This window comes from Fistularia commersonii, chromosome 30 (assembly GCF_037954325.1).
Source record: "Fistularia commersonii isolate RoL2024-O1a breed Wild chromosome 30, RoL_Fcom_v1.0, whole genome shotgun sequence".
NCBI lineage: Eukaryota > Metazoa > Chordata > Actinopteri > Syngnathiformes > Fistulariidae > Fistularia > Fistularia commersonii.
This window is the reverse complement of record NC_141313.1, coordinates 2,673,564-2,699,117: the sequence shown is the minus strand read 5'-3', so window position 1 is coordinate 2,699,117 and position 25,554 is coordinate 2,673,564. Positions and strand designations below refer to the sequence as shown.

At 47.6% G+C, this 25,554-nt stretch overlaps 1 protein-coding gene across 3 annotated transcripts; it reads right to left on the bottom strand.

Moving 5' to 3' along the window:
* Nucleotides 1-1,187: 1,187 nt before the first annotated feature.
* ash1l (ash1 (absent, small, or homeotic)-like (Drosophila)) lies at nt 1,188-25,542 on the bottom strand. Of its 3 annotated transcripts, none has more exons than XM_086178083.1 (25): nt 24,903-25,540; nt 19,606-24,172; nt 16,421-17,078; nt 16,092-16,265; nt 15,897-15,991; nt 15,539-15,612; nt 15,354-15,399; nt 14,973-15,081; nt 14,645-14,851; nt 13,823-13,969; nt 11,665-11,773; nt 11,398-11,547; nt 11,029-11,096; nt 10,451-10,629; nt 10,141-10,293; nt 9,778-9,832; nt 8,776-8,908; nt 7,474-7,749; nt 6,646-6,732; nt 6,419-6,509; nt 6,184-6,322; nt 5,835-6,007; nt 5,083-5,249; nt 4,130-4,577; nt 1,188-3,065 (listed from the first exon to the last, which is right to left on the bottom strand). In XM_086178083.1, exons 1-25 carry the CDS (start codon nt 25,491-25,493, stop codon nt 2,974-2,976), a joined length of 8,988 nt encoding a protein of 2,995 aa, XP_086034209.1. In that variant the 5' UTR covers nt 25,494-25,540; the 3' UTR covers nt 1,188-2,973. The 3 variants fall into 3 exon arrangements, with proteins under 3 accessions (XP_086034209.1, XP_086034210.1, XP_086034211.1); XM_086178084.1 differs by having other exon boundaries at nt 10,463-10,629; XM_086178085.1 differs by lacking the exon at nt 4,130-4,577 and having other exon boundaries at nt 2,927-3,065; nt 24,903-25,542.
* Between the last annotated feature and the right edge of the window lie 12 nt (nt 25,543-25,554).

Below are 25,554 nucleotides of genomic sequence, written 5' to 3'. Positions count from 1 at the left end.
CGTGTCGCGCCCACCGGGAGTCCCGCGTTTGTGACGCGTTGACAGACTCAGTGAAGCCGTGACGTCACAATGAGATCATCGCAGAACCTGTGAGGCTGCTGTGATGACGTCACGAGTTCGGTGGTCAATGAGTTCACTTCCGGTGCGTTTCCCGCGTCGGGGCCAATCAATAGTTCTCTTTCTCTCAAAAGGGAAATCAATGAGACTGGTCCCGAAGTGAACTTGTGGTCCACTTTTTGCAAAAATCTGCCACACTATTTGTCAGTGAAAAGCAGTAAAAATACATATATAGACCTAGAAATATGACTTTGCTACTCTCAACACTGTATCAGTCTTTTCTAAAAGTAGAAAAGAAAATCAAACATCCAAGCAAATGATCTGATGAACAAAAATGTCGAGAGTTTACCCTTCTTTCCATTCTGGTAGTTCTCTAAATTTCAAATATTACTTATGTGGATATCTGTGTGATTCATCTTGGGTGCATTCAAAACGTGACGCACTGATACCAATGTAGACAAGTATGTAGTGCTTTTTATTAAAAAAAAACAAAAACAAATATAAAACAAAAAAGTAAAAACCAACAGCATCTTTTATGACTTAAGAATCATAATTACAAACCTTTAACGAGTGAGAGAAGTTTTTGACAAACTGTACACATCACAAAATGTCTGCCAGTCTGCCATTTACAATGCTTGCATCTTATTTTGTGATTGTCTAAAAATAACTAAACAAATCACACAAAACACACAAATACAAGTACAAGCATCATACAATGACCGCTATCACAAAAACGGAACCATATTCTATTTGGAAAAAAACAAAAAATAAAAAAAGAAACAAAAAAAGAAACTAATAACATGATACCGGCCTGACAGCTTTACTTTTGTTTCTGTCGCCGCTTAAAAATATCATAACATTTTTATGTTGGTTTGTTTTTTTAGTGTTCAACACTTTGCAGCAAAAAACGAGGAGTACTGTTCTCCTCAGAAAGTAATATTAATAAACAGTATTCAGTGACTAAGGTGTTGCTGGGTCACTGTTACGTCCCAATGCCTTCGGTGTCCGTTTGACATTCTTCTCGCTCATGCAGTACGTTTAATGAATTTCATTTATAGGCAACAAAACTCTGCTCAAGTTTTTTTTTTTTCCTCTCTCTTTTTTTTATGTCGGCGGGACAATTTCTGGTGACATTTTTTTTTTTTTTATTAATTTTTTTTCAGGCCTTTTGTTTTTTTTTTAAAAATCCTTTTCCTCCGCGTTTTAAGTGTCTTCATTATAGTAATACAAACAAAAGCAATTATAATATTATCATTATTATAATAATCATAATACATTTAGGGCTGAGTCCTGTACAGTACAATAATAAACAAAATCATTTTTCAAGATATTGCTTTTGAAGAAACTCCTCAATGTAAAGTGTGTGTAGATATATACATAACTTGGCACTGTACAGCTTTCCTGTTCCCGCTCTCTTTCCATCAGTGTCTCGTTTTCGTCGTTTCTCTGTCAGTTTACCGCCTCGGGACACTGCAGGGCTGTCCCTTTTTTTTTTTCTAGCAGAGGCATTTGGGGAGAAAAAAAAAAAAAAGAAAAAAAAGAAATACGATATCACAAATTCTCCGGAAAACATTCTCCATGGCAGCCAGGAACATTATTCTAAAGACAAAAAAAAAAAAACAACCCACAAAATCTTGAGTTTGTTCCCCTCTCAATATACAGTATACACCACCCCCACCCGTCTCACAGAATGTAAGAAAATATGACCATCACAACACGTTCCATGTCGAGTATTGTTCTCCATAGTTTTCTTAAAACTGTTAATTGCCATCGAGCCCTTAAATTTTTTTTCAATTTTTTTTTTCAGGTTTTTTTTTTTAAAAAGGTAAAACTTCAAGAAATCTGGCAAAGTACAGACACAGAGTTAAGTGTGAGCGAGTGCGCACACACTCATGCAAAAAGGCAGTCAGAGAGAACGGCTGTGTAAGGCATTACAGTTCGAGCCCGTGTCCCTCCCGCCTGGGTTTAGTTAAGCTGGTGAATCATGTTACTTCAAAACGGGGGCGAAGCGGACTGCCGCAAAAACCTCGGCAAGACACTTTGACCGACAAAAACGCGCACTCTTTCCTCTTGAAAACAAACGGCCCCCCCCCTAGCCTCTCGTGTTCCTAAATGAGTTACTACAGTATCACAGGAAAAAGAGATAATAGACTTTTTTTTAACTCGCTTGTTTTTTTTTGTGTTTTTTTCAGACTGCATCATCAACCAATACTGTGAGTGTTAGTGTGTTTTCATTAGAGATACATTACACAGAGCTTCACAATATTCATGGTACCAAAAGTGCAGTTCGCCCCCCCCCCCCCCTCCCCTCTTTCTCATGAGCAGCATCTGAGCACACTGCTCAACGTACATTTCTCCTATGTTCAATTTCCCTCAGCAGCACAGATCCTCTGTCATTTCCTCACGTTTCCTTATGGCAGCTACGTTCCACTAGGGGGAACAATTCTCCAGCATTCTCACTCGCACTGACTGAAGACCGTGGACATCTCTCTGGACAGCGCGTCCCTACTCAGTACCAAGTCTCATTGCTGATGCCTGCTAGTGGAAATGCAGCCCAGTCAGTAATGTTCGATGCATTCTGGTGCACGGGTTATTTCTCCTATGTTCCTCTTTTAAAAATAGCTGTTGCCTCAAACTACTTAAATAAGCAAGGGGTAAGCGTGGGTCGGTTCTCTCCGTCTGCGCTCCTCGAGAACTTCTGAGAATCGGACCTTGACCGTGAAGTCAGCGATTCCAAACCCCCTCCACCCTCTCGTAGCTGAGATGGGACAGTCTTGGAAGAGGTTCCCAGGGACGCACTGTGGTCCTGAACAGCGGGACAGTCAACAATGCTTATTTCCCTTCTTGCTGTCTCTCCATTTTCTGCTGCTCGCCTACAAGGTGAAAGGCAAAGTGCTCGCCAGGCACGAAGAAACCTTATTTTCTGCCAACAAAATCACCGAATCCAAGCGTCCGCCGCCGTAGCCGCCGCCCTGCACCCTCCTCCAGCAGATAAGTGACATCTATGGCTGTTGGAAGAACAAAAAAAAAAAGATAGGGGGCGCTTAGGAGCTTAGACACAAACAGCTGACAAGAGAGGTGTAAAGTCAGAGAAACGACACGGGTAAAAGTAGGGGGAGGCGTTTCTTCAGCAACAGATGCTGCAAATCCTCAAAAGAGCTTGGGAAGGAAAAAAAAACATGAGCTTGGGAAGCTTCATCCAAAAAGGTTTAGAAACCCGGCCGACCTTGGACAGGTATGTTCAGGGGTCAGTCGGGGCCAGACGGTCTGGTCTTTGCACGAAATAAAAGTCCTTTTTGTTGCAAGTTTTTCTGACACTCCTTTTTTTGTTCCTGTTTACAACTGAGATCTTATTGTCCCTTTGTTAGTTTTCCTCCATTCTATTTCATTCATTTTTTTTCCCCCATTGTCAACAACATCCACTGAGAGAACCGTAACCATAAACCTTACATTCCCGCTCACAGTTAATCTCTATATGACACACACCTACCAAGTTACGTTATTTTCTAATTGCCTGGTTGTTCTTCAAGACGGCCTGGTACTGCAGTACTCAGCAAATCAGTTATGATGGAGATGAATACACATTTGCAGCTCTACACTTTTTTTTCTTTTTTATGCGCGGGGACTAGAAGTGTCAAAATGACTCGAATCTGACGACATTGACCACGTCAGGTAACAGTGACGCACACTGAGGTATTTGCGGGCAGTGAGGAACGGGCAATTCATTATCGTATTTCGGGTGTCCGTGTCGACGCATGATCGCAATATAGATTTTTTTTTTTTTTTTCATTTGACTGAACCGCTGCTTTGGAAGGAGAGGCTTCACTGCAGGGCAAGGTGGTGTTAGAGACAGCAGAAAGTAAAACGGAGGTTTCCCATCTGTTAGACAAAGGCCCGAACAGTACGAAAAATATGAATAACAGCAAAGTCCAGACGATTCATTTTCTTAGAGAGACCGGTTGTTAAATTGTCTTCCAGGTTATTATGAACGCTGCATGGAGCCCAGAGATCTGAGCCTCTAGCCCTCACTCGTCTGTTGACCTACCCCCCTGCTTCGTGCCCGCTCCCTCACCATTCTTGCTGGGAGTTCTGTGCAGCAGATCCAAGAGAATCTTGTTGAGACGTTCCCTTTGGGCCTCTCTGCGGCCCAGTGCCGGGTGGTGCACGGGCGAGGAGGCGGAAGAAGAGGGGAGCTCAAGCATCTCTCCTATCCTCTCGGCGGAAACCTCCTCCAGCTCCTTGCGCTCCACGCTCTCCGGCCCTTCCTCTTCATCCTCCTCATCGTCTTCCTCATCCCCCTCCCTTCCAGCGAGTCGGGGCTTGCCTGATACAAGCTCGGGATCCTCCGGGGCCATGTCCATGTCATCCTCCGCTCCTCGCCGCTGTTCGGCCTCTGGTGGGAAGTCGCTCCGGTCACAGGAGGAGCCTTCATCCTCGCAGCCTTCAGATCCTTTCACCCGTTCGCTCTTCCACGCTGAGCGTCCCCCGTTCCTTTTGTAGTTGTCTGGTACATAATGAGGCTGCAAATTTGTGAGGAAGAGCATTCAGAAAGTCGGGTCATGTTTTGATGTCACGTGTGCTGTCGGCAAACGGCAAACCAGTGGAGGGAACATCACTATCTGGCGCTTAAACGCCTCCAATCAGTCGCTCTACGACTTCATACACATTCAAATGTACAGTTTTGAGAGAAAAATAGGGTGTGGTTTCTGCCATCACTGCTGATGATGCAGGAAACTACAAAAACAGTCAGTAAGACACTAGTGGACCAAAGAGCTGCCCCGGGCTGATACATTTACCTCCATTCCAGCAGGTGTAATTTGCTGAAATCAAAAGTTGTTATTGCCTTGTACTGCAACGCTGAAAACCACTAGAGGGCAGCATCCACCAAACAGGAGCGGCCAAACTACCGTGCCCAACTACCATTGCATTTTAACAATCTGTAGAAACAACTGTAAAAAGAAGTAAATCGGTAATAGAGCTTCGCCTGCCCCCTCCCCCCCCCGTCAGAGCCCTCATTGCTCTCACCGAGAAGTCTCTCTTGGGAGTGAGCCGCTTTGGGAAGTGGTTGAAGGCGTATGGCTTGGTGCAGACTGGGTAGCGGTTACGATGGATCTTGTAAAACAGATGAGCTGATTTGTCCAGGCGGTAATCGCAAATGTAGACATCTTGCTCTTTCACACCTTTTGGCCGTCCTGGTGGGGAAACACGTGACCGTTAAGTCTCCGGACAACGAAATGAATGACGTGTTTGTTAAATTCCTATCTTTCCCCTGAGTGCTCTCCTGCTTCACCGTCATAAAGCCCTATCGACAGCAGTCGGTCTGCATATTTCTACTTTCACTTTGCTGTTTGGGTCATTTTTGAATGCGAAGCGACTACTTGGAAAAGCAGTAAGCCACACCCTCACTCTGCAAGCCCATCCATGTGCACAAAGTTCAGCTTCATGCTAAAAACATCCAGCTGTTCATGATGGGAAACACATTTTTGATTTAAAATAATGCTGGATTCTGAAACCATACTGCTTGTTAATAATGCCCTTCCCAAAACTGTTGGATGTTAAGTGACGCACCAGCATCTTGGTTGCGGTTTGAAATGACAGAGCAGAAGGTGCAGCCGGGACGTGTTGGTGTGTTGGGAAGTAAACATGTTGGACTGATTTTGCTATGGTTTGTTTTTCCCTTTAATCCTAAAGCTGGAGGAGAGCCTTCAGTGTTTTCCTGGATAGTGCATCTAGAGTGAGCGCCTGGAAGTACGCTGACGACGGAGCTTCCGACTCACCTTTGCAGTAAGTGTAGAGATCGAGGACGCAGCAGGTTCCAACCACTGCCTCCAGGGGGATGATTTCGTAGAGTGGCATGCGAAACAACTCGTTCTGGTAGAAGCGACGTGATGGGGAATGATGTGTCTCGTGAGGACGGAAGTAGTGGTGGCCAAAGGCGAACCGCTCACCCCTTCGGGGTCAAAGAGGAAAAGGCTGGGAATTAGTACACTCGCTTCTGTAAGTGACAAAAAACCCTCGGACGACAGTAGCGGCGGAAAACTACGGCACGTGTTACGACCCGGTTTTCTCACCGGCGGGTTTAAGCGGCAGAAAATAAGATTCGATAGCGATCCAAGTCGGACTTACTTATCATTTTTCCAGAGTTTCTCGATACGGAAGATGTCGAGTTTGTCCCGATTGATGTGAGACAGGAGGCGGTACGACTGTCTGACGGGCTGACCCTCTGGTGTGCGCCTGCTGTCTCTCATAAGATACACACAATCACCTGCAAACAACCCAAAGAACACACATTGCTCAGTTACTTTTCTACATTCATACACAAATCATACATTTACACTGCAGATACATGAATGAACTCTACCTTGGTGTAGCAGCAGATCGTCTCGAAGGAGGCAGATGTAATAGACGGAGCCGGCCTGGGCGTAGCTGGGTTGGGGCAGCATGGGAACTTCCTACACCAGCAACGACAAAAACATCGCGTATAAATAAGGCCGATGGAGACGCCAGGAAATGAAAGTGAAAGCATCCGCATGGAATTCCATTGTGATTTGTGATTTTTTTTTTTTTTTTTTGGAAGGACAAACTTACCCGGTCTACAGGACGAGGTTCACACTGCTCACACAGGTAGTGCTCCACCTCGGTCTCCAAGCCCATGCAGTCAAAGTGCTGCCAAACCTAGATGTACACAAACACATGGTGAATTATGTGGAAACCCCTAAACACCCCTTAGGGTTTGCGCTCTACATTCAAATAACTGATCCACGGCCTCCTCTGCGAGTAAATGATCTCCACTTTTGCACCGCTTGCATCACCTTGCGGTTTTAAAGCGCTTTACACCGGATTACAGTCACATTCAAACACTGATGCAAGGCGCTAACCAGACTGCTGGGGGAAACAGGCAACTGCCCATGCAGACAGGAGGAGCCGGTAATCCAACCACATTGATACTCGCGGCAAACATATTTTCATTTTTTCTCTGCTCGCAATGCAAGACAGAAACAGACCACATCAACAGGAAAGAGTGACGCTGAAAAATCTGTCAGCTTTTTTTTATTGCTCAAAACGAATACAAGCGGAAAAGTGATTTGCGCCGTGGAGGATCTCTATGGTATGAGCGTTCTGTGATGAACTGACCCATTAAATCTCTGATCAATAAAACTCTTCTGATGAACTGTGATGGAGGGCGGCCCTGGTCGTTTCCCTTGTCTAATAATAGCATTACAACCGGCGGAAAACACGAATTTCACAGTCTCCTTTGAAAAGTATACTTTGTAGGTGAGACCCCAGAGAAAGGCTCTGACTCAAACAAGGGTCGAGATCGGGTGAGAAAGTTTTGAACGGGCCTCTTTTTCCGCATCCTGGTGAACATGCGGATTCTTCCGGCAAGGTTTTCAGGCAACAAGTCCCACTACTCACCATGCATTTTTCACACTGAATCATCAGGCCCTCGTCCTTGTACATTCCACAGATGCAACGGATGACGTCGTCGTCCTTGTCATGAGATCCCGGTCCGCCTCCAACGTGGTGGTGGTGGCTGTGGTCCCGCTCCAGCGAATCCGAGCTGTCGGCCTCGCTGGCGGTCTCGCCCACAATTTCATCGATCTGCACGGCGGCCTCGTTGCGAGCGCTGTAGTAGGCTTTGCGCAGACGGCACACGTCCCTGCCTACTGATGATTTCCTTCCGTAATATTTCTGATGGGCAAAGAAAGCCATTCATCATTTTGCGGCACGATTATCTCATTGCTCTGCGATTAAATGGACAAGATTTTGAGCTGACAGAGCGGCAAACCCATCAGAGGGGATACACTGAAACCAGTTTAAAGTCCATAATTCTGCACATTCTCACTTTTTTTTTTTTTTTTTTTACTATTTGTTGGGAAAGGCTCTCTAGTATAAAGAGCCAATCTAATCTAAAACCTCCACTCCAAACTTCTCTGACTAGAAGAGTAAGCTTCTCCAAGAGGTCTCAAGTGGCCCTTGTTTAAACTGCTAAGCTATACAGATGTAAATCAAAAGGGGGCCTGTGACTCGTGAATGGAGAATCAGCAGTTGTGAAGTAAAATCCCCTTTGGGAGGTGTTTGCAGTCAAGATTGGCGGAAAGAAAAGCATTGACTGCGGGGGAGGAATAATGTGTTGGGGTTGCACAGTAACAGCTGTAGTGATCACTGAATCAAGGATTACACTCAAGAGAGTCCAGAGTGTTCCTGTTACCAATTTAATTAAACAACAAAGACTCCAAGTGTGGCATCCCATCAGGAAAGGTTAAGTATTTTTAGCTGGGAGCAGAAAAGAAAATGAACGTTAAGATTTATAACAACTCCGTTTTTTTTTTCAAATTGTAAATTACGACCCGCTAGAAAATACGATGGTGGAAGCTGATTAAAAATAAGATGATAGAGTGTGACTCGCACTTGGCAGTGGTTTATCTAACAGGAATTACTATCGCGGGATCTTTCCCGGGGGAACAAGAATTCACGGCAACTTCGCGCAGTCAAAACAGGCTACAAGTGTTCAGCTCCCGGCATGATAGCCACGACGGTTCGCCCTTTAAAATACTCCGTCAGCAACAGCACCACTCGACTGTTACCGTCATTACACTGAACTATAAATTATGGACATAAAAAGGCACACGTACACCGCTTTTCACAGCGCTGCCGCTCGCAGTGTTCACAGCAAAGGGAACCAGAATTGAAGCGCGTACGGGGACACCTGCCTACCTCAGCGTTGCGAAACACTTTGAGCATGTCTGTGTCGAACGCCTCCACTGTCTTGTAGTGGCCGGTGAGGATCTGCTTCTCGATGGTGCTCAGGTCCAAAGGATCGGACACTTTCTCGTAATACTGGGTGTTTCTAGCGGCACACAAAAGGAACCCTTGGTAAATACCGATAAAATTCTGTTCAAGGAAAGGTTATAAGCCTGAAAAGTACACCTGTTCTGGTATACCAATGCTGAAAGGACTGTCCCCTGCTATCAGACGCTTACATCTAAGACTTTTAAGGCATATTCAAGATCATCTGTAAACAAATCTGCGGACTACTTTCAACACTGCTGGAATGTACACATGTGAAAAAGAAACATTAAATCCTGAGAGACCGATGGCTTGTAGGATTACGGTTGATCAGTCTTTCCAACTTGCAAGAATGAAGTAAAAAGTCAATACCAGGCCGATTTAATGTATACTATACATTACTATATAGGTTTATATATACTTCTACTGATCTGTTCAGAGCTTTGCTCCATGAAAGAAGCTGGCTCATTTCGACAAAGGGAGCTAAAAAGAAAGATGCAATTCAATGCTTGTGGCAAATGGAAATTACTATTAAGTCTGATCACTTTTGAAAGTAAGAGAATTTCAGATTATTTTGACACATGTCAACACGCTTCATTCAATTCGCTGCCTTTCGCAACCCGAACCGTTAACTTCAAAACTTGAGCTCGGCAATCAGGAGAAGTCGTTCACAGTCTGAGGATTGTGTTTGTACAAGCGGTTGAACAGAAGCCCTGACCATGGCGGCATTCATAAAACATCCCATAAGTGTTTACACACAAAGTGGTTATCATCAATCAAAGCAAAGGCTGTCACGGCTCGAGCATGTGGGAAAACAAAATATGTTACACTACGTGGGAGCTGTAGATCCTCTTTACAGATAACATACTAACACTGTTTCCTAAAAACATAAAGAATATGACAAGATGTTCTGCAGGTTTCAGTTCTTACCTCTTCCGCGAGGGGAGGTTCACAAGCGGAGCGGCGAGAGTCTGACCCGCCGAATCTGAGGTGAGAGAGAAAAGTAAACCTCTCCAGTCAGTATTTTTTCTACCGTTCACGGAACATTGCATTTGCATATGGCTGCAGTCAGATGTGTGTCGGTGGCCAGACCAGACCAGCAGGCATTCTTCCACGGGTATAAGATAACATTACATAACATGATCCCGCACAAAAACGTCTCGGGCTAAACCCTCCGTGTTCAACGGTTTACGTTAACAAACTTTGGAACAAATGCTGAGCGGCAGTGAAATGATTGGGTGGTTCTGGACATAGAGAGGGAGCGGTTGCATACAACTTCATGAAGACACGAACCCTTGTAGCTGGTGATCATGTCACAAATCTCCTTAAAGATGTGAGCCAGGCGAGCTGTGCGTGTGACTTCAGTGTTTTCTTCGGCCGCAGCGAGGCGGCGCGTGCGCACTGACCGTGACGTCTGCAGGGCCGAGAACTGCGTCAGGAACACATCTGAAAAACAGGAAGGAGTATTAACCCGTCAAATGTGCTCACGTCTGTCGGTTGCACTGTTCCGTTAGATTCCAATCAAAATATTTAGCAGGTTACTTAATGGCGCGTGATCCAAAGAAAATATTGAAAATGAAGCCAAAAAGCGGTCAAAACTCACATCGAGTCTCACCTGACTTAATGTTGCCGTCATCGCGGATCACGCCTCCCCAGCGGTTATAGATGGACAGGCTGCTCGAGTCCCTCTCTCTCTCGCCCTCTCTCTTGAGCAGCTCCTGTTTCTCCCTCATCTTCTCCCAGTTCCTCAGGAGAAAAACCCGGTGCTTGAGCACAAAGTTCCTGGAGAGCAAGGGGAAGGGCAGGACTGATGAGGAGCTGCCATGGGCACATGTGCGTCCGCGCCCACTTGACCACCGCGTTTCTCGGACACGTCGCAAAGTGAAATCTTTTGAACGGGAAATCTCGATCTACCGCAAACGTTTCTGATCAGGATGTTAAAGGATGGAGAGCAAGAATGCTTCGCATCTGCTGAATGCCACTGCTGAAATAATAAACAGAAGGAGAACGGTTTTCTGCAGTGAGCATATCGTCCTACTTTGACAAGGGAAAGGCCCTTTTGTGAACTTCTGTCGAGAAATTCCAAATTAAATATGTGAAATAGCAATATAATGAGATCCTGCTGAGGCAAGTTTACTTGCATATGTGTGTGTGTGTGTGTGTATCCTTGTCTGTACATACCTCTCTCTGTTGGACATGGGCTTCATGAGATGAGGGTAGAACTTGTTACTGTCGTTTGATTCTTCCTCCTGGAGGAAAAGAGCTTTAATGAAGTTAAACCAAACACCGCTCTGCTTGTTGTGCCCTATTATCCATGCTGATTTTAATAGAACTTGACTTTCCCGAATAATTTTTACGGGAAAACATGATGTGTGTTGCTAGAAGCAACTAATGGCAGAAAAGATTAGTAGGAATCCATTTCCGCAAATATTGAGACACGCAATCTCGACAGATCCGACAAATCCTTTTTCGAAAGAGTCCTCCTCCAGATGTAGAAATAACACGGCGGGGTTTCACTCCACAAAACTTTTATTGACTTTCCTCACTCACTCTTTTTTTGAGCTGGTGTTTAGACTTCCGCTTCTCCTTGAGTCGACCCAGTCGCCGCGTCCCTCCCGTCTTCCCAGGCAGGCCATTAATGCGCTGGCTTTTCCCTCCGATGATGCCCCGGCAGCTCTCCGAGCCGCACTTGCAGACTTGCTGCGGGGCAAAAAAGGATGAGCAAAAATAGATTGCAATTACAACGGAAGCAGAGCTGACAGGCGCGCGAAATGTGGAAAAATATCCAGATGAGAGAGCCCTGCGGCGACGCCCCACCTGCTCCTCTGTGTTGAAGGAGTGGAAGTTGTAGTCGTAGGTGAGCTCAGTGCCGCTGCTGATGTCCTTGAGAGCAAAGAGACCAATTCTGTAGACTCCATTCACCGACCTGCCGGACGGACACCGCAGAGAAGAGGGCTGAATGAGCACAGCGCTCACATAATTCACAACATATGGTAATATCATTTAATCATAAAGCTTCAAGGGCATTTGTCAGATAAAGCATTTTAGAAACTACAGTAAATATGTCAGCTTCCAAGTTAAAAGGGAAGGGACCTTAGAGGATGATTTAGGAGATATTCCCCTGGATAGCAGGAGTCCATTAAGGCCTCTGATTTGACCTTTTATGATGTACCTGAATCTTACGGCCTCTGTTTAATAGCTTAAGAGTTACAGAATGTTAAAAACTGGACCTGGGGCACACATATCAGTATTTATGAGAAATCCAAATAAACTACACGTTGAAATAAAACACCTGAACGTTTGAAGGAACGCTCATAAGTCATCGCATACCACACGAACGAATGTGAAAGCACGCAATCTAATTTTCAAGCCCTCTGCACCGTAATGAGATATTTTGGCTGCGACCAGTCTGGAACCCCCATAATCTACAGTTTAGTGTTTGCTCACGGGGTGACTCAGGGCTTGGCACGCTGCGTTCTACACCTCCCTTATCTGAAACTGAACTAAATAAAGCGCTTTGAGATACTAAATGCCAAAGTGGGAGTCAAATTTAGGTGTACATTTCCAAAGATTACATGTAGATTAAGGTGTCTTGAAATTAAGAAAGTTGTGATTTGAACTCTTCAACGCACTATAATCTATACTTTTCCCCCTCCTCTCCAAATGAAGCAGGGCTCCAGCTTTTTGCCTTTCTTCTACAATAAAGAGTACTATTCTGTTTGCCAACTTCTTGATAATTTATTCCCTCTACTGGGGTGAAAGGCTGGTTCAGCGCATTGTCTTCAGGCACTACAGCTGTATCTAAGGCCCGGCTGCATGTAATCTCTCTTCTGTGACAAGATGGATGACTCTTCAGGCTTTGTGCCGAAAATCCTCTACCCTTGTGGAACCTTTTATTTCAGTCCAGCCACTTCTCACTACACACACACACACACACACACACACACACACACACACACGCAGGGACTAGTGTCCTAGATTATGAGATGGTGAACGCTGGAGGGCAGCGGTACAGTTTTATCGTCACCTCTCTGAGGTCATTAACTGACCGCAGTCCCATTCGGGCGGGGTCAAACTAACTTGCTCTAATAAGAATTTATGAAAGTCGTGCACGCAAAGGCCTTCCTGACAGACTCCTTCCGAGGCGGTAAATTTAATGGATTCACGAGAACAATCAAACGGGTAAAAGGCCTTCTAGCCATTTGGTTTCTCGGGCGACCACAACGTACCTACGTGGAAAAATGTACAAAGAAATGTTCCTGCTACACAGGACCCCGGCACCCACCTGGGACTGGGGCAGTACAATATGGACCAGTCCCTCCTAAACGGTCCCAAACACAGCTAATTTTGGGTCATGAATATATCAGCACTGCGCAAATATTTTGAATATTTAAATAATCAGCATCACTTTAACACTAGTGGACTAGTTCAGTTGTTAACTTGGATCCTTGGGAGTAAATTGTTGCTTATTTACCGCAATATATTGGCATGATGAGAGTTTCTATTAGACAAGTTGCCATATATTTTGAAATAAACAGATGTGGCAAGGACAAGCTGAATCTCTCAGTCAACCACATGATCAGTTGTCTGACAGAAATTACTGACTTAACTGGCGTGTTTTTGAAGAGGTTCAAGTGGGACTGATCGTGGCAGCCAAACATGGTAGAATGGCTCGGAAAACGGACTCAAGCATTTTTTTTCTTGAGTGATTATGCATCGGAGCTGGTCTGCATTGCCAACAAGTGGAAAAACAAAGCTAGAGTTCATGACAAATTGCCATGTGGGCGCAGGCAGCAAGTTTAACTACTGACTAAATGAAGAATCAATATTCCAAAAATAAATCTGACAGAGATAAAGAAGCAAGAGAGGAAGAAAAGCAATAGTTTTTGTTTGAGGTCAAGGCCCTGAAAAGGTTCTGCTGGATCGGGGCAGATGATAGCCCAAAGTAGCCAAAGGTCACGAAGAGGGCACCCACCACTTCTGCATCTCGCAGTTGGGTTCACAGCTGTGGTTTATGAATCGTGCCTCATTGCCCATCCTGTAGCTGTCAATCACCATGCCACTGTCCAGATTCAGGCAGTAGTGGCCACTGTGGGAGAAGTACTGTTCCATCATGCGGCTCCTAAGACGTGATGATGGAAAAAACAAGGAAGGTTAAAAGACAGGGCAACGACTCCTTCACTGTACATGTCTATAAAGTTGTTTTCATACCAATATAAAAAAGGTATTTATGGCAATGTGATGAGGCTATTCTACTTCCCTGTCAGCTAGGTTTTAGGAGATTGACACAACTGATGGCCATTTTCGTCAACACGGTTTGACTCTGTTTGGATAATTTCCCGTTACTTCATAGTGCCTCCCAAATTGAGGTGCGGTTGTCGTGGTACGGCAATGCAAAACTGCTACAAGGCCACTTTATATGCAACACTAAACACACAAACAATGGGGGACATGGAGGCGATGGTACACTCCAGGCAACAGGTGGCAATAGCCATGTAGCTCTCGCTAAGTGACACCATTTTGTGGCCAATCAGTGGCCAGGGGTCCTTTGACGTTACGCTTTAGTATCAGCTAAGCTAGCTTGAAACCCCACCGGAACAGATACTGAAAAGCACCAGGTACCGTGCACTATCCCTAACGTGCTGGAACTGTGTCGTGGATAAGGGCCATTATAGGGAACAAATTCTTTTTTGACACTCCAGGAGTCAAAATATACATATCTGCCTGTCATCGACATGCTATTTCTTAGACTATCTAACAGGGATTTCCTGCACAAAACATGACCAGGCTGTCTCACCTGAATTCCTGCTCGCTAACCACCTCTCCCAGGTACTCAATGATAAACTGTCCAGAACGGAGAGACTCCTTGGTACGGATGCCCCATCCCTTCCCCTCTGCCCGGAATCTCTCCAGGCATTGCACCCACTCGTGTCTCTGGATGTGCTGGTTGTCGCACTGATCGACGCATGGACACGTACTTGGAGAGCACTCAGCAAAGCTCATTCTGGGGAAATTTAAGTTGTGGGGGGGAGAGGTTAACTGAACATGGTGAATGAACTGCTGCTTACCCAGCAAGGAGTCAGCATTAGCCTATATTTGCATGTCTGTCATTTTTTGTGTTTTACCTATTCAAACAGTCATCCAGACAGCCTTTCTCAGTCACGTCCTCAGCGGGTCTGCAGTTGCATGTAGTCGTTTCGTAACCAGACAGAGGCTTAACATCCACATAGACATCTGTGGCATGGAGAACAAATTATTTTTACAGTTTGCTGACACTCTTATCAGGAGCAGGCACAGCAAAAACATCAGTTGCTCCTAGTTCCTACTTTGCAAACAATACGGATGATATATGCCAAGAGGTAAAACCACATCTCAAAAGTCAAATAATAAAACAAATACATCTGTTTGGACGAGTTAAGAATGAGGAAGTACATACACCATTCATAGACCGGTCAGGGAGCTGATCACACTCTGACCTAAGCACAAGAACTAAGACTGAAACTTACTTGATCTGATCTTTTTATAGAGGGGGACATCAGGCCTCTTGTAAAGCTGAAACACAAAATCGGTGAAATGTGAGACCTTAGCTAGACCTCACTGGTGCGATAATTGTTTAAAAATCTTATGCCAGGGGTTTATGTCGATGATAGAAAAGCCGTAATAACGCTTAAATCTCGACACAACTGATCACCTGATCGTGTTTCCAAAGCCATAAGATGTCATAAGGCAACTGGAAATCAATGCGCTTCTGTCTAAGGTACTTCCCTGAAATGAAAAAGAAAAGAGACGGAAAAAGTTAGGCGCAGAAAAATGAACCGAGACACAGGTCACTGTTTTACTGTAAGAACAATCAGAGTAGAGAAGCGTTGAGACTGTTTACTTTTTTTCATTTTTTGCAAAAAGGAATACATGTGTTCCAAAATCAGAGTTCACATAATCCAGGTGAAAAAAGAAGTAACACTTTGTCAGGGACATTAAAAGGTGTTAAGTATCTTCTCGACATCTGAGTAAGGTATTTTGCATGGTGATCAAACATTGTTGACGCTCACCAACATGTATAGGAGCTGGAAACAATCCATACTCATGTTCCCCTGGTATGTACTCCAGTTTCTCCTTCTTCAGCTGCAGAAGTTGACTCCTGGGACTGCAAAGAATGGTACAGATATGCTTCAATGTGGGTCCCATTCACAAGCAGTGCAGAAAAATGAAACCTAGCACCCCAGAGCGATTGCTGAAGGACTCACTCCTCTGTCTTGTACACATCCGAGTAAAGCCCTGCCTTCTGGAACTTCTTCTTTGGAGGTCTAGCGGGTCGCTTCTCCCGTTGGCTTGGTACGGGGATAGCTGGAGCTTGTTCCCTGGAGACGGTGCCGGGGGCTTCTGGGGTGCAGTGGCCATCTGGCTTGCCACCCACTGAGCTAAAATTAGAACCATGACTTGGTTTCTAGTGATCGCCGGACTAGATAAACGTTGAACTGTACGACAGCAGTAAAATTCCTACACCCGCATTCATTGTGTTCCAAGGTGCACTAAAAAAGGTTTATCGCCGACACCTCAGAGAAAATTGTCTTACCCGTGATAGTGATTGATTTCTTCCTGGGTGAGCCAGCTCCTGCCAGATCCAGGTCTGTGCCTCGCCACCATGTTTTCCTCTTTATCTGGCAATCGCTCATCAGTCTCTTCTACCCCTCTAACCTCTCCCTCCTCCTCTTCTTCCTCATCTCCGTCCCTCTCCCAGTGCTTCCGCTTCTGGCCCTTCCTTCGCTGGCCCTGGACGACAGATTCAATGGCGTCTGTCACGGTGTCGTCCCCCCACCCCCTCCCGACTGCTGGCCTGTCTCCCCCTCTTTCCCTGTGTCGGGCTGGATTCAGCTCGGCCACGGGGGGCGGGGATTGAGGCGGCGAGGGTAACGGGTGTTTCCTGGGACGCCCAGGGCCCCTCTTTTTCACCATGTTGTTTCCTGTTCGGGCCTGTCTTTGGAGCTTCTTGGCACGCAGGATTTTGTTGACATGGTGGAGGCTGTGTTTGGATGGCTGCACCCGACGAGACTGGTGGGACATGGAGGCATCCAGGCAACAGTTCTGGGAAGGGGAAAGGCGGGAAGAGGCAGCAGGGCCGTGGGAGTGAAACAACGAGGGCTGGTGAAGGTGCTGCTGTCTGAGGTGCAGGGATCCTTCTGGCACTTCAGGTGTTGAGAGGATAGCACCTCTTCCCTGGATACCAGATGACCCTTTGCGAAAGAAGACGCCAAATTAGTTTCGAAGTACGTTTCACATTTCACTCGGCCGGATTAAGATAGCAAAGGTCATTTTAAGATAACTGTCGGGAACATTTCTGTGATAAAGCTTTCATACGTTAATACTTAGTGTGGCAGAAAAGACTTGGCTTCAAACCTCATAGAACGACTGTTGTCCACGAGCATCCGATTGCAAGTGAAAGCGGTGAGACTGAAGTATCCGATTCTATCTAAATCGCCATCTCCTCTCTCTGAGTCTCATTTCTAATCTCATCACGGCCTTTATTTCCACTATCACTCATACTGATCACCACAGCTATTACAATTATTTCATAGCAAACTACTCCACCGGCGTCCCCTTCGCCAGACTCCTAATACCCCCGCCATCTGTCCTGAAAATATTCTTCCATGTTATTTCTGCTTGTCCCCTGACGCCTTTTTCAACCTTCTCTTGGAAGACATCCCCAACGTATCCCCCCAAGTTAAAACCCATCTAGCTTACACCTCTGAAGCTTCTTTATATTCCTGTCCAAGCCAAAGCCCACATTCTTACGGTGCATCCCTCTGTTGGCCCTTACAGACAAAAATGTGTTTTCAAAAATTCTTCGTGCAAGGTTTCCACCATTGTAATACAAAAGGAACGGGTCAACGGGCCTTGGCGAATCCAAAATGCAGGCTTTTTTTATCAGGTCAAATGCAATGTGTTACAGTAGCAAAAGTAGTTTATGGACTGGATGAAGAGGAAAATACAGCTGGTATTGAAGTTGAGCGTTTCTGGCCTCGGTTTTTGACAACAAAGTAGATTAACTACATTTCTTGGTGCTGTGGTTGTGGTTGTACCAGCAAAGCTCTTAAATTGATCAAGGGTCTACTACTAGCATCATTTCCCAAAAGCATTTTTGAAGTTTGAGAGCAGCTAATCTTTCTATTGATGTCTGAAATAAAACTGCGTGCTGGACTTTCCAGACGCGAACCCTATAATGAATGCGCTGCAAAACTGCCCGGACAATTGGCTCGAGTGGAAAAGCTATAATCCAAAATGTACAAAACGACACTGTCACAATCTGAACCATTCAGGGTCATTTACATCTCAGTGACTTTAAATACGTAGAAATTCATTGGCACTGGCTTATGCTGACTTGAAAATTCCCCTTGACCAATCCTTGGCCCCTCCTGGGCTCTACCTAAATACATAACACCATTACTGCGCTTCTGTCAAAATACACATCTCTTTTCCGAGCCCCATCGCTGATGTTGTGCGGCAGCTCAGTCCCCACCCTTGGCCTCCTGTATGTTCACAGCGTAGTCTCTGACCACCAGCTGACCTCAAGTCTTGAGCTCTAATCCAGGATTACCCCGGCTTGGTTTGAACAACACCGTGTCGTCTCAAAAGGGACCTCAGAGCTTCACGTTTCACTTGCAAACAAATACATTAACATTAGGTTACACTCGGGCAGGGCCACAAATCCAACCACGAACTGATGACATTAGTAATACTCCATTTGGCCTGAGGTGAAGCCAAGTCATTATTAAGGTTTTCTGACTTACATGAGGAACATTAGTTGAGCCCAGGTACAAAGAAGAATAGGACCGGGCCACACGCACCGCACATTCTTTGAAGGAGAGACGTCTGCTAAATATATCATCTTAACAAAACAAACCCACCCATGGCAGAAATGTTACTACACGAACTGTGGCCGTCCACACTTGAAATGGAGTCATTATGTTTTGTTTTTTTTCCCGAGCCCATAACTACTATGAAGAGCTATCGAATTTCAGACGGGTAATGCAAAAGGGGTTCACTGTCCTTTAAAGGGATTTTTTTTTTCGTCAGGAAGCAGCCGGTTTCTCTGTGTATTTTGATTGTCAGGTTGAACGCGGAGTTGAGATTTAAGAGTGCGAATGTAAAAGGAAAAATCTTGCCAATTTTATCATGGCAGATACACCGGATTCTAGAAATACACAGACTTAACGGAGCAGAGTCCATTTCGGCTCCCGTACAATGACGTGCATCAATCTGAAGTGTTTTGTTTATTTACAGCGGGCTGTCGACTGAATGACTTATCAGCTGATACCCTATGGGCCAGGTTCGTCGTTCCTGTTTAAGCTACAGAGCTGAAAGAGATGACTGTTACATTCAGTCACATGGCTCTGGATACAATTTCATCACAACTATTTTTGGAAGTTTTATTTGGCATCGGACTGACTTCAATAAACGTTAACGGAGATAGATTCAATTTGGGTTTAAGGTTTCAGCCTGACAATTTAATCAGACTCAAAACCTTATTGAGGCGCCTACATGATTTAAAACTTTATGCCGTATGAGGAATGCTTGACTAGTGTGTATAGACAGCTACATATATGTGATTTTCAGACGAGATAACATGTTTTCTGTTTCTAAATTCTCAATAACTACGCAGTGTCCGTCGCAGAACCACCACTGATCGGCAGGCAGTTCAGTGTTCCATAAGCGGTTACAGTAGTCCACATTTACAAATAAGCTGAGCCAAATGAAACTTACCTAACTCTCTCTTCTCCGCTGATGTTGAGCGGTCTTTCCGTATCGGCCGGTCAATGTGGGAGAAGCCAGAGTTTTCTGGGGCTAACTCAGTCTTTCTGCTCCGACAACCCTTCAGGCTGGGGCGGGTGAGAGCGGAGGCAAACAGATTTGTAAGATTTGGAGCGTCGCGAACTCCTGGCTCCGCATCCTCGGTGGGCGACAGAGGCTCATCATCCTCACTGTCTGAGCACCCAGCGAGGTCTTCAGCCTGTCCGTCTGAGAAAGGACCCTGAGCAGGCAGCACGTGACTCCGTGAAAGTTTAGAGTAGTCCGTCTCGGAAGTGCCCATTCTGAACCAGGACTCGACCGGGTGGAGGTTTTTTGAGCTACTGCCCAACGCTAACCTGGAAGGTCCGAGACACGACATGGAGCTTTCTTTGCGCTTGTACCTTTCTGCGGATGAGGACGACGAAGAGGAAGGGGAGTTGGCGGAAGTCGTAGCTGCCTGCTTGCCAGCACTGTTGTTGGAGGCGTCCCGTCCAAAGCGGCAGCGTTGTAAAGACTCCACCATTCCCAAGGTGCCGACTCGTTCGCCTTTGCCTGATGTTCCACTGTCCGCAATCCCTGCACCGGCCCGACTCCCAGACGCTCCCCTTACCGCTTCCTCTCTATCGTCTTCCGCGCAGCGCTCTCTGTGTTTGTGTCTGTGTTTATGTTTGTGATGCCAGTTAAAGGACAGCTCAGAAGACATAGGTGGGTACAGCACAGGCGACCGCCCTCCTCCCAGGTACTCCTGTCTTAGCAGCTTGTGTTTTTTCTTGTGAAATTTAGAGGGATTCAACAGGAGATGCGAGGGGTGGTGGTGGTGCATGTAGGAAGTGGGTGGTGGCGGCGGGAAAGTCGGCGAATGGTGAGAGTGGTGAGACGGGGCGGTGTGGGGTGACTGGTGGTGCGGATGGGGATACAGAGCGCCGGCTGGGGGATAGCCTCTGTAGTAGCCTAAACCGAGGGGCCCAGAAGAGTAGGGGACGCTGTAGGAGGGATGGTAGAACCCCCCGCTTGAGAGTGGGAAACCAAGACCAGGTACAAAAGGAACTTCTGACATGGAGTCTCTCAGTTTCGGAGGTCGGCCCCGCTTCTTTTTCATGTCTGGTTTACGAACATAGTGCAAAGGGTCGCAGGAGTATGCAGGGTGGGAGTAGTAACTGCCGAAGTTAACCCTGAAGATTGTAGGCAAGAGGTCTCTATGAACATAATGGTGTGGTGGCGGTGTGCCTGCCAGGCCACTGCTGGCCCGACTGCCTACTCCTGGCAATCTGCTTGTTCCTGCAGCTATACCTAGGCCACTGCCAAGGCGGTGTCCTGTGGTACGGTGCGCTATCCGAATTTCACTCAGCCTCATGACAATCTCGTCGAGCTCTGCGAGAAAGTCCGGATCATGGCGTCGTGAGCGCAACTGCAGGTACTTCTTCTTTCGTTTCCTTTTCTGCCTCTTAATCTTGTCGTAGCCGGGGCACCCATGGCTACGGCGTTTGCACTTGTGTTTATGTTTCTCCTTGTGCCCCATTAAAGAGGACGGGGGAGCTGCCGGGTGCGGTCTCCGGGGATCGGGCGACGACCTCGCGCCATGGGGTGATGGAGACGGCGAGGGGTGTTCCATGAGGACAGCCGAGTGCCTCCGCCTCCCTCTGGAATTGAGGCCCATCCCTGGGCCCATCGCTGAACCGATGACTCCCGGCATCAACAGTCCACCGCCCATCCCGGGTGCTATTCCAAGTCCGCCCAAGCCACCCGCCCCTCCAACTTTCTCGCCGCGGTCAGAGGTGCTGTTGTTGTCGGTTCCTATACCGCTGTCACTGGGCACCGTCTCCTCGCTATGCGATTCGCTGACAGGTGACGGCGTGGCTTCTTTCAGCTCACTGAGAGGTGCTGGGGAGGTGGGGTGGAGTGGCCTCGGAGGGGAGAGCTTGTGATAGTGGTAGTGCTGCCTATAGTGGTGGTGGTGGTGATGGTATCCGCGACAGGACGTCTTCTTCTGGGAGGCCATGGAGGCCAGTGACGACGACATGGAGCCAAGCCCCGGATTGCGAGGATTAGGGGCAGAAAAGGTCGGGGGAGTGAAAGAAAATGTGCTGTGGTTATGATGGGGATTTGAATAGTGAGAGTGGCCTGCAAAGTGCACCGATCCTGGTTCTACAAAGCTGGCATCGCTGACAGGACTGTGACCCCCACTCGACTGCGACAGAGATGGGGAGGGAAAGACCTCTGAGGAGGAGAGCTGGTGGTGGTGTTGGGACTGTGATTGATGATGATGGTGGTGGTGATGATGATGGAGAGGGGACGTGGTGTTTGGGGACAGAAACGGATCTGATGGCATGGTCGATGCCATTGTGCTCGCCACTGCTTTTGGTTTGCGCCCTCTCCGCTTACCCATGTATATTGTGCCTTTCTTACTAACGTTAATTTGTGGCCCGAGCTTCCCCCCAAAAGAAGCAGCGAGGGAGGACAGGGATTGGGTTGCGGCCTCCACAGATCCAACCACTCCACTGGGGTTCCCTTTGGGGGCGTCCTCTGTCCGTGGGCCGAGTAATATCTGACTGAGGATACGCTTCCGTTTCACACTCTTCATTTTGTTGATCTTGCCTATGATGGTTTTCATGATGAGCTGCCCATTTCCTTTGCTACGGAAGCGTTTGTCTCCCATGTCCCCCGCCTCTGGAGCTAACGTGGGCGGCTGACTCTCCTGCGGCAAAGTTGGGGGAAGGCGCTTAGGGCGCCCACGTTTTCTAGGCATGGGTTTAGGGGGGTTCAGGTCTACTTCTGGGTGAAGAACTGGCGGGTCCTGTTCCTCTTTGGATTTTAGTAAAGACGAGAAGACCTTAGATGTCCCCAGCTTATTGATGGAGCGCCCACGGGAGGGGGCGTCGAGCCTTGGCATTTTAGACTTCGGCCTTCCCCTTTTCTTTGGCCGCGATGAGAAGAGCGGTGACACCGGACTTTGTGACACAGGATGCGACTTCACTTTATTTGGGTTCGGGGGCCTACCGACGGCCCTCTTTGCTGCCGCTGATGGTTCCGGGCTTGAAGGCATGGTGGTTTCACTTGGGTCGAAGAGACTGTCCTGGCCCGCTCTATGATTCTGCGCCTTGTTCATGACTCGGGTCCAGCGAGGTTTCCTTCCTCTGCGTTTTTTGAAGGGTTTGCTATCCTGCTCGGCGGCAGAATCTATGGATGAATCTTGCGAATCGCCGTCCTCCTCCTCCTCCTCTTCGTCCTCCTCCTCCTCTTCGTCCTCCTCCTCCTCTTCTTCGTCCTCATCCTCATCCACATCCTCATCCTCCTCATCGTCCTCTTCCTCGTCAACGTCCCCATCGTCTCTGAGAGGGGTTCGTGAGCTTTCCTCACCGTCCGGCTCAGGAGAGGAGCATGCCCGGTCTCTCGATGGTTGAAGGGGACTGCTCGTCCGACCAGGTCGGCTACTTTCCCGGTTCGGACTGCACTTACTCGGACTGCAACTCTTACCCTTCTCGACCCGCAGTGACTGATTGCCTGCCCCTTTGTCTTTTCCTTCTGGTTTTCCTGTTCCTGTTGGAGGGGGGCAGCAGGTTAAGTCTCTGGGGGTCTCCTTGTCCAGCTCCCTTTCGGCGGCGCTGGTTTCTTCCGTTAGGGCAGCAGTCTCTCGCGCGTGGTGTCCTTGTGAAGGAGCAGGGGAACTTAGGTGACTCGCTGCGCTGGTCGTCCTCTGCTCGGTCGCGTTTGTGGGGGAGGACGAAATGGGGCAAGGTGGCAGAGATGAGGTATGGGAAAGGCAGTGAACAGGGCGTGACTGTTGTTTGGGAATGCTACCGTTGCTGTTGTCACCGTTGCCGTCCTTCGTCAGAGAAGGCAGTCGATTGCCGTAGGTAAGTGCCGGGCTGCTGCTGCGACTGCTGCTGCTCGTGCTGTTCATACTGATGCTGCCGCTGTTGTTGCTGCTGCTGCTGGTAGTTTTCCCGTTCCCATCGGTGTCCTCCTTCCGCAGTGGTGACAAGGAGTTTGAATTTTCCATAACACTGTCTTTGTTCCTAGAGCCGTAGGGCCGACCAGGGGGTCGTGACACAGGAGGAGGTGGAGAGAGGTGGACCATTCTGGAATACGTGTTCCTGTTGGCCATTGCCCTATCTCGCTGCTTGGCTGTCGGGGCCATAAAGCCCGAGATCGGAAGGGGAGGGGCTGGGTCAATCTTTGTAGGTTTGGCTGGTTTGGGTGCTTTCGATGGTGGACAAGTCGCTATGAGTTGAGCTAATTTCTCAGTGACTGTCGGTGCCACCCAACTTTGAGCCCCCTTCTCCTTCTCTCTCTGACTTTCAGTGCTGTAGGTGTACTGGGGAGGTTTAACACCTTCAAAGGTGGGTTCCTTTAACACAGGAAGTGGCGGGGAGGGGGAAGATGCCCGGGAGTTTGGTTGTGGAGTTGGTGTTTTCTTCCCGGAGGTATGCATTTTGCTGTCTGGGGGAGGGCGATGAAGATTAAGGGGTCTCTCAGATGTGGTGTTAGCTGCTTTTGTGTCCTGCTTTGTGTCAGACTTGCAATCCATCTTTGGTGGACCCTGATATCGGAGAGAAAGAGAAAGAGAGAAGTGATTATTTAAGTTCTCATAATGAACACTCGTGTGGACGTTTGTCATTCGGTTTTAAAACAGTACATTCCGACGCAAACATACATTTTGAGAGAGGCGAGTGGGCAAAAAACTGAGCACGGCGATCGCGCTGATGCCAAGACTCCGCGCAAATAAAAACAACAACTATAAATCCACCATCAGCTCCATTACCCTGTGCAAATCGCCATTCAAAGCTACCGCTTTCTGTCAAACGCTTATCCTGGGCATGCCCAGGGGGGGTGGGGTGATACACTCAACTCAACTCAATAACACTTATCAGGGTCAGATTGGGGACAGCAAGGCAGAGCGGGAGCGTGGGGTCATACGGGGAAGGGGGGTGGAGAGGACGAGGCCGGGCAGAGACGGAGGATACACAGGGAGACCGGAGGGGGTAGTGCGATGAATAGAAAGGCCAACAGACCAGACAAAGAAAACCGAAGAACAATTAATGCGCTGCTTTTTATCCGTTCGATAACTCGGTAATTACCGGGGTGAAGTGTTCGTAAACCCCTCTCGGGTAGATGACTTAGTTAAAGAGGATTTTAAGTCAATAAATGCATGTAAGAATGGACAGATATTGCGTTAGAAATTCAAGACGCTTCAAATAAATGCGCGTGCGTGCCTGTAGCCGGTGCTGTGGTTTCGATTCTGCTCATTATGCTGCAGAACTCCTCCTTACCCTTTTCCCTGGAGCGCTTCCATTCACCTGAGACGGCGAGAGGGTGCTGTTGCTGACGGGAGCAGGAGGAGTCGGTGCTGGAGCTTTCGTGGAAGAGGGGGTCGACGACGGGGCCGGTCTGTTGACGCCAGGACTTTGCTCCCTCTCTTTTTCTCTGCCGTGCGACGGACTCGGGGTCTGGCCGCCCGACCCCTCGCTCGCGGCCCCTGCGCGATTTCCTCGAGAGCCGCCTCCTCCGCGGCCCGTATGCCTCATGGTAGCCCTGAAGGCTGGTCTGCACACGTAATTCTCCAAGATCTTGGGGGGTTTCTTCATGCGTTTCGGTTGAAGGCCAATCTTGAGCTTGACGTTACCCTCGGACAAGCTGCTCTCCTTGATGGAGAAGTGAGACTGGTCACCCCCGGCCCCTGCCGGCCCACCTGCTCCCACGCCAGCGGAGTTGGGGGCAGCGCCTTCCTTCTCTCTGTCCCTCTTCTTGTCCTCCTCCTCCTCTTTCTTTCCAACCCCTCCATCCTTCTCTCGCTCCCCGGAGGGAACTCCCGAGAGGAGAGGGGGTGGAGTTGGGGTTCCCCCCTGAATCTTCTGATCCATCAGAACTTTTAGGGGGTGAACGAGTTTTCAAGGGAGGGGGAGGCTGTTGCCGAGTAGACTT

Bases quoted from the DNA above. Each gene is read 5' to 3' on its own strand.
- ash1l (XM_086178083.1), bottom strand. From the start codon at position 25,493: ATGGATCAGAAGATTCAGGGGGGAACCCCAACTCCACCCCCTCTCCTC. The intron at 15,082-15,353 runs GTAAGTTTCAGT...TCCATGCCACAG, and splicing joins CTATAAAAAGATCAGATCAA to ATGTCTATGTGGATGTTAAG. The intron at 9,833-10,140 runs GTTCGTGTCTTC...CTCTCACCTCAG, and splicing joins CATGATCACCAGCTACAAGG to ATTCGGCGGGTCAGACTCTC.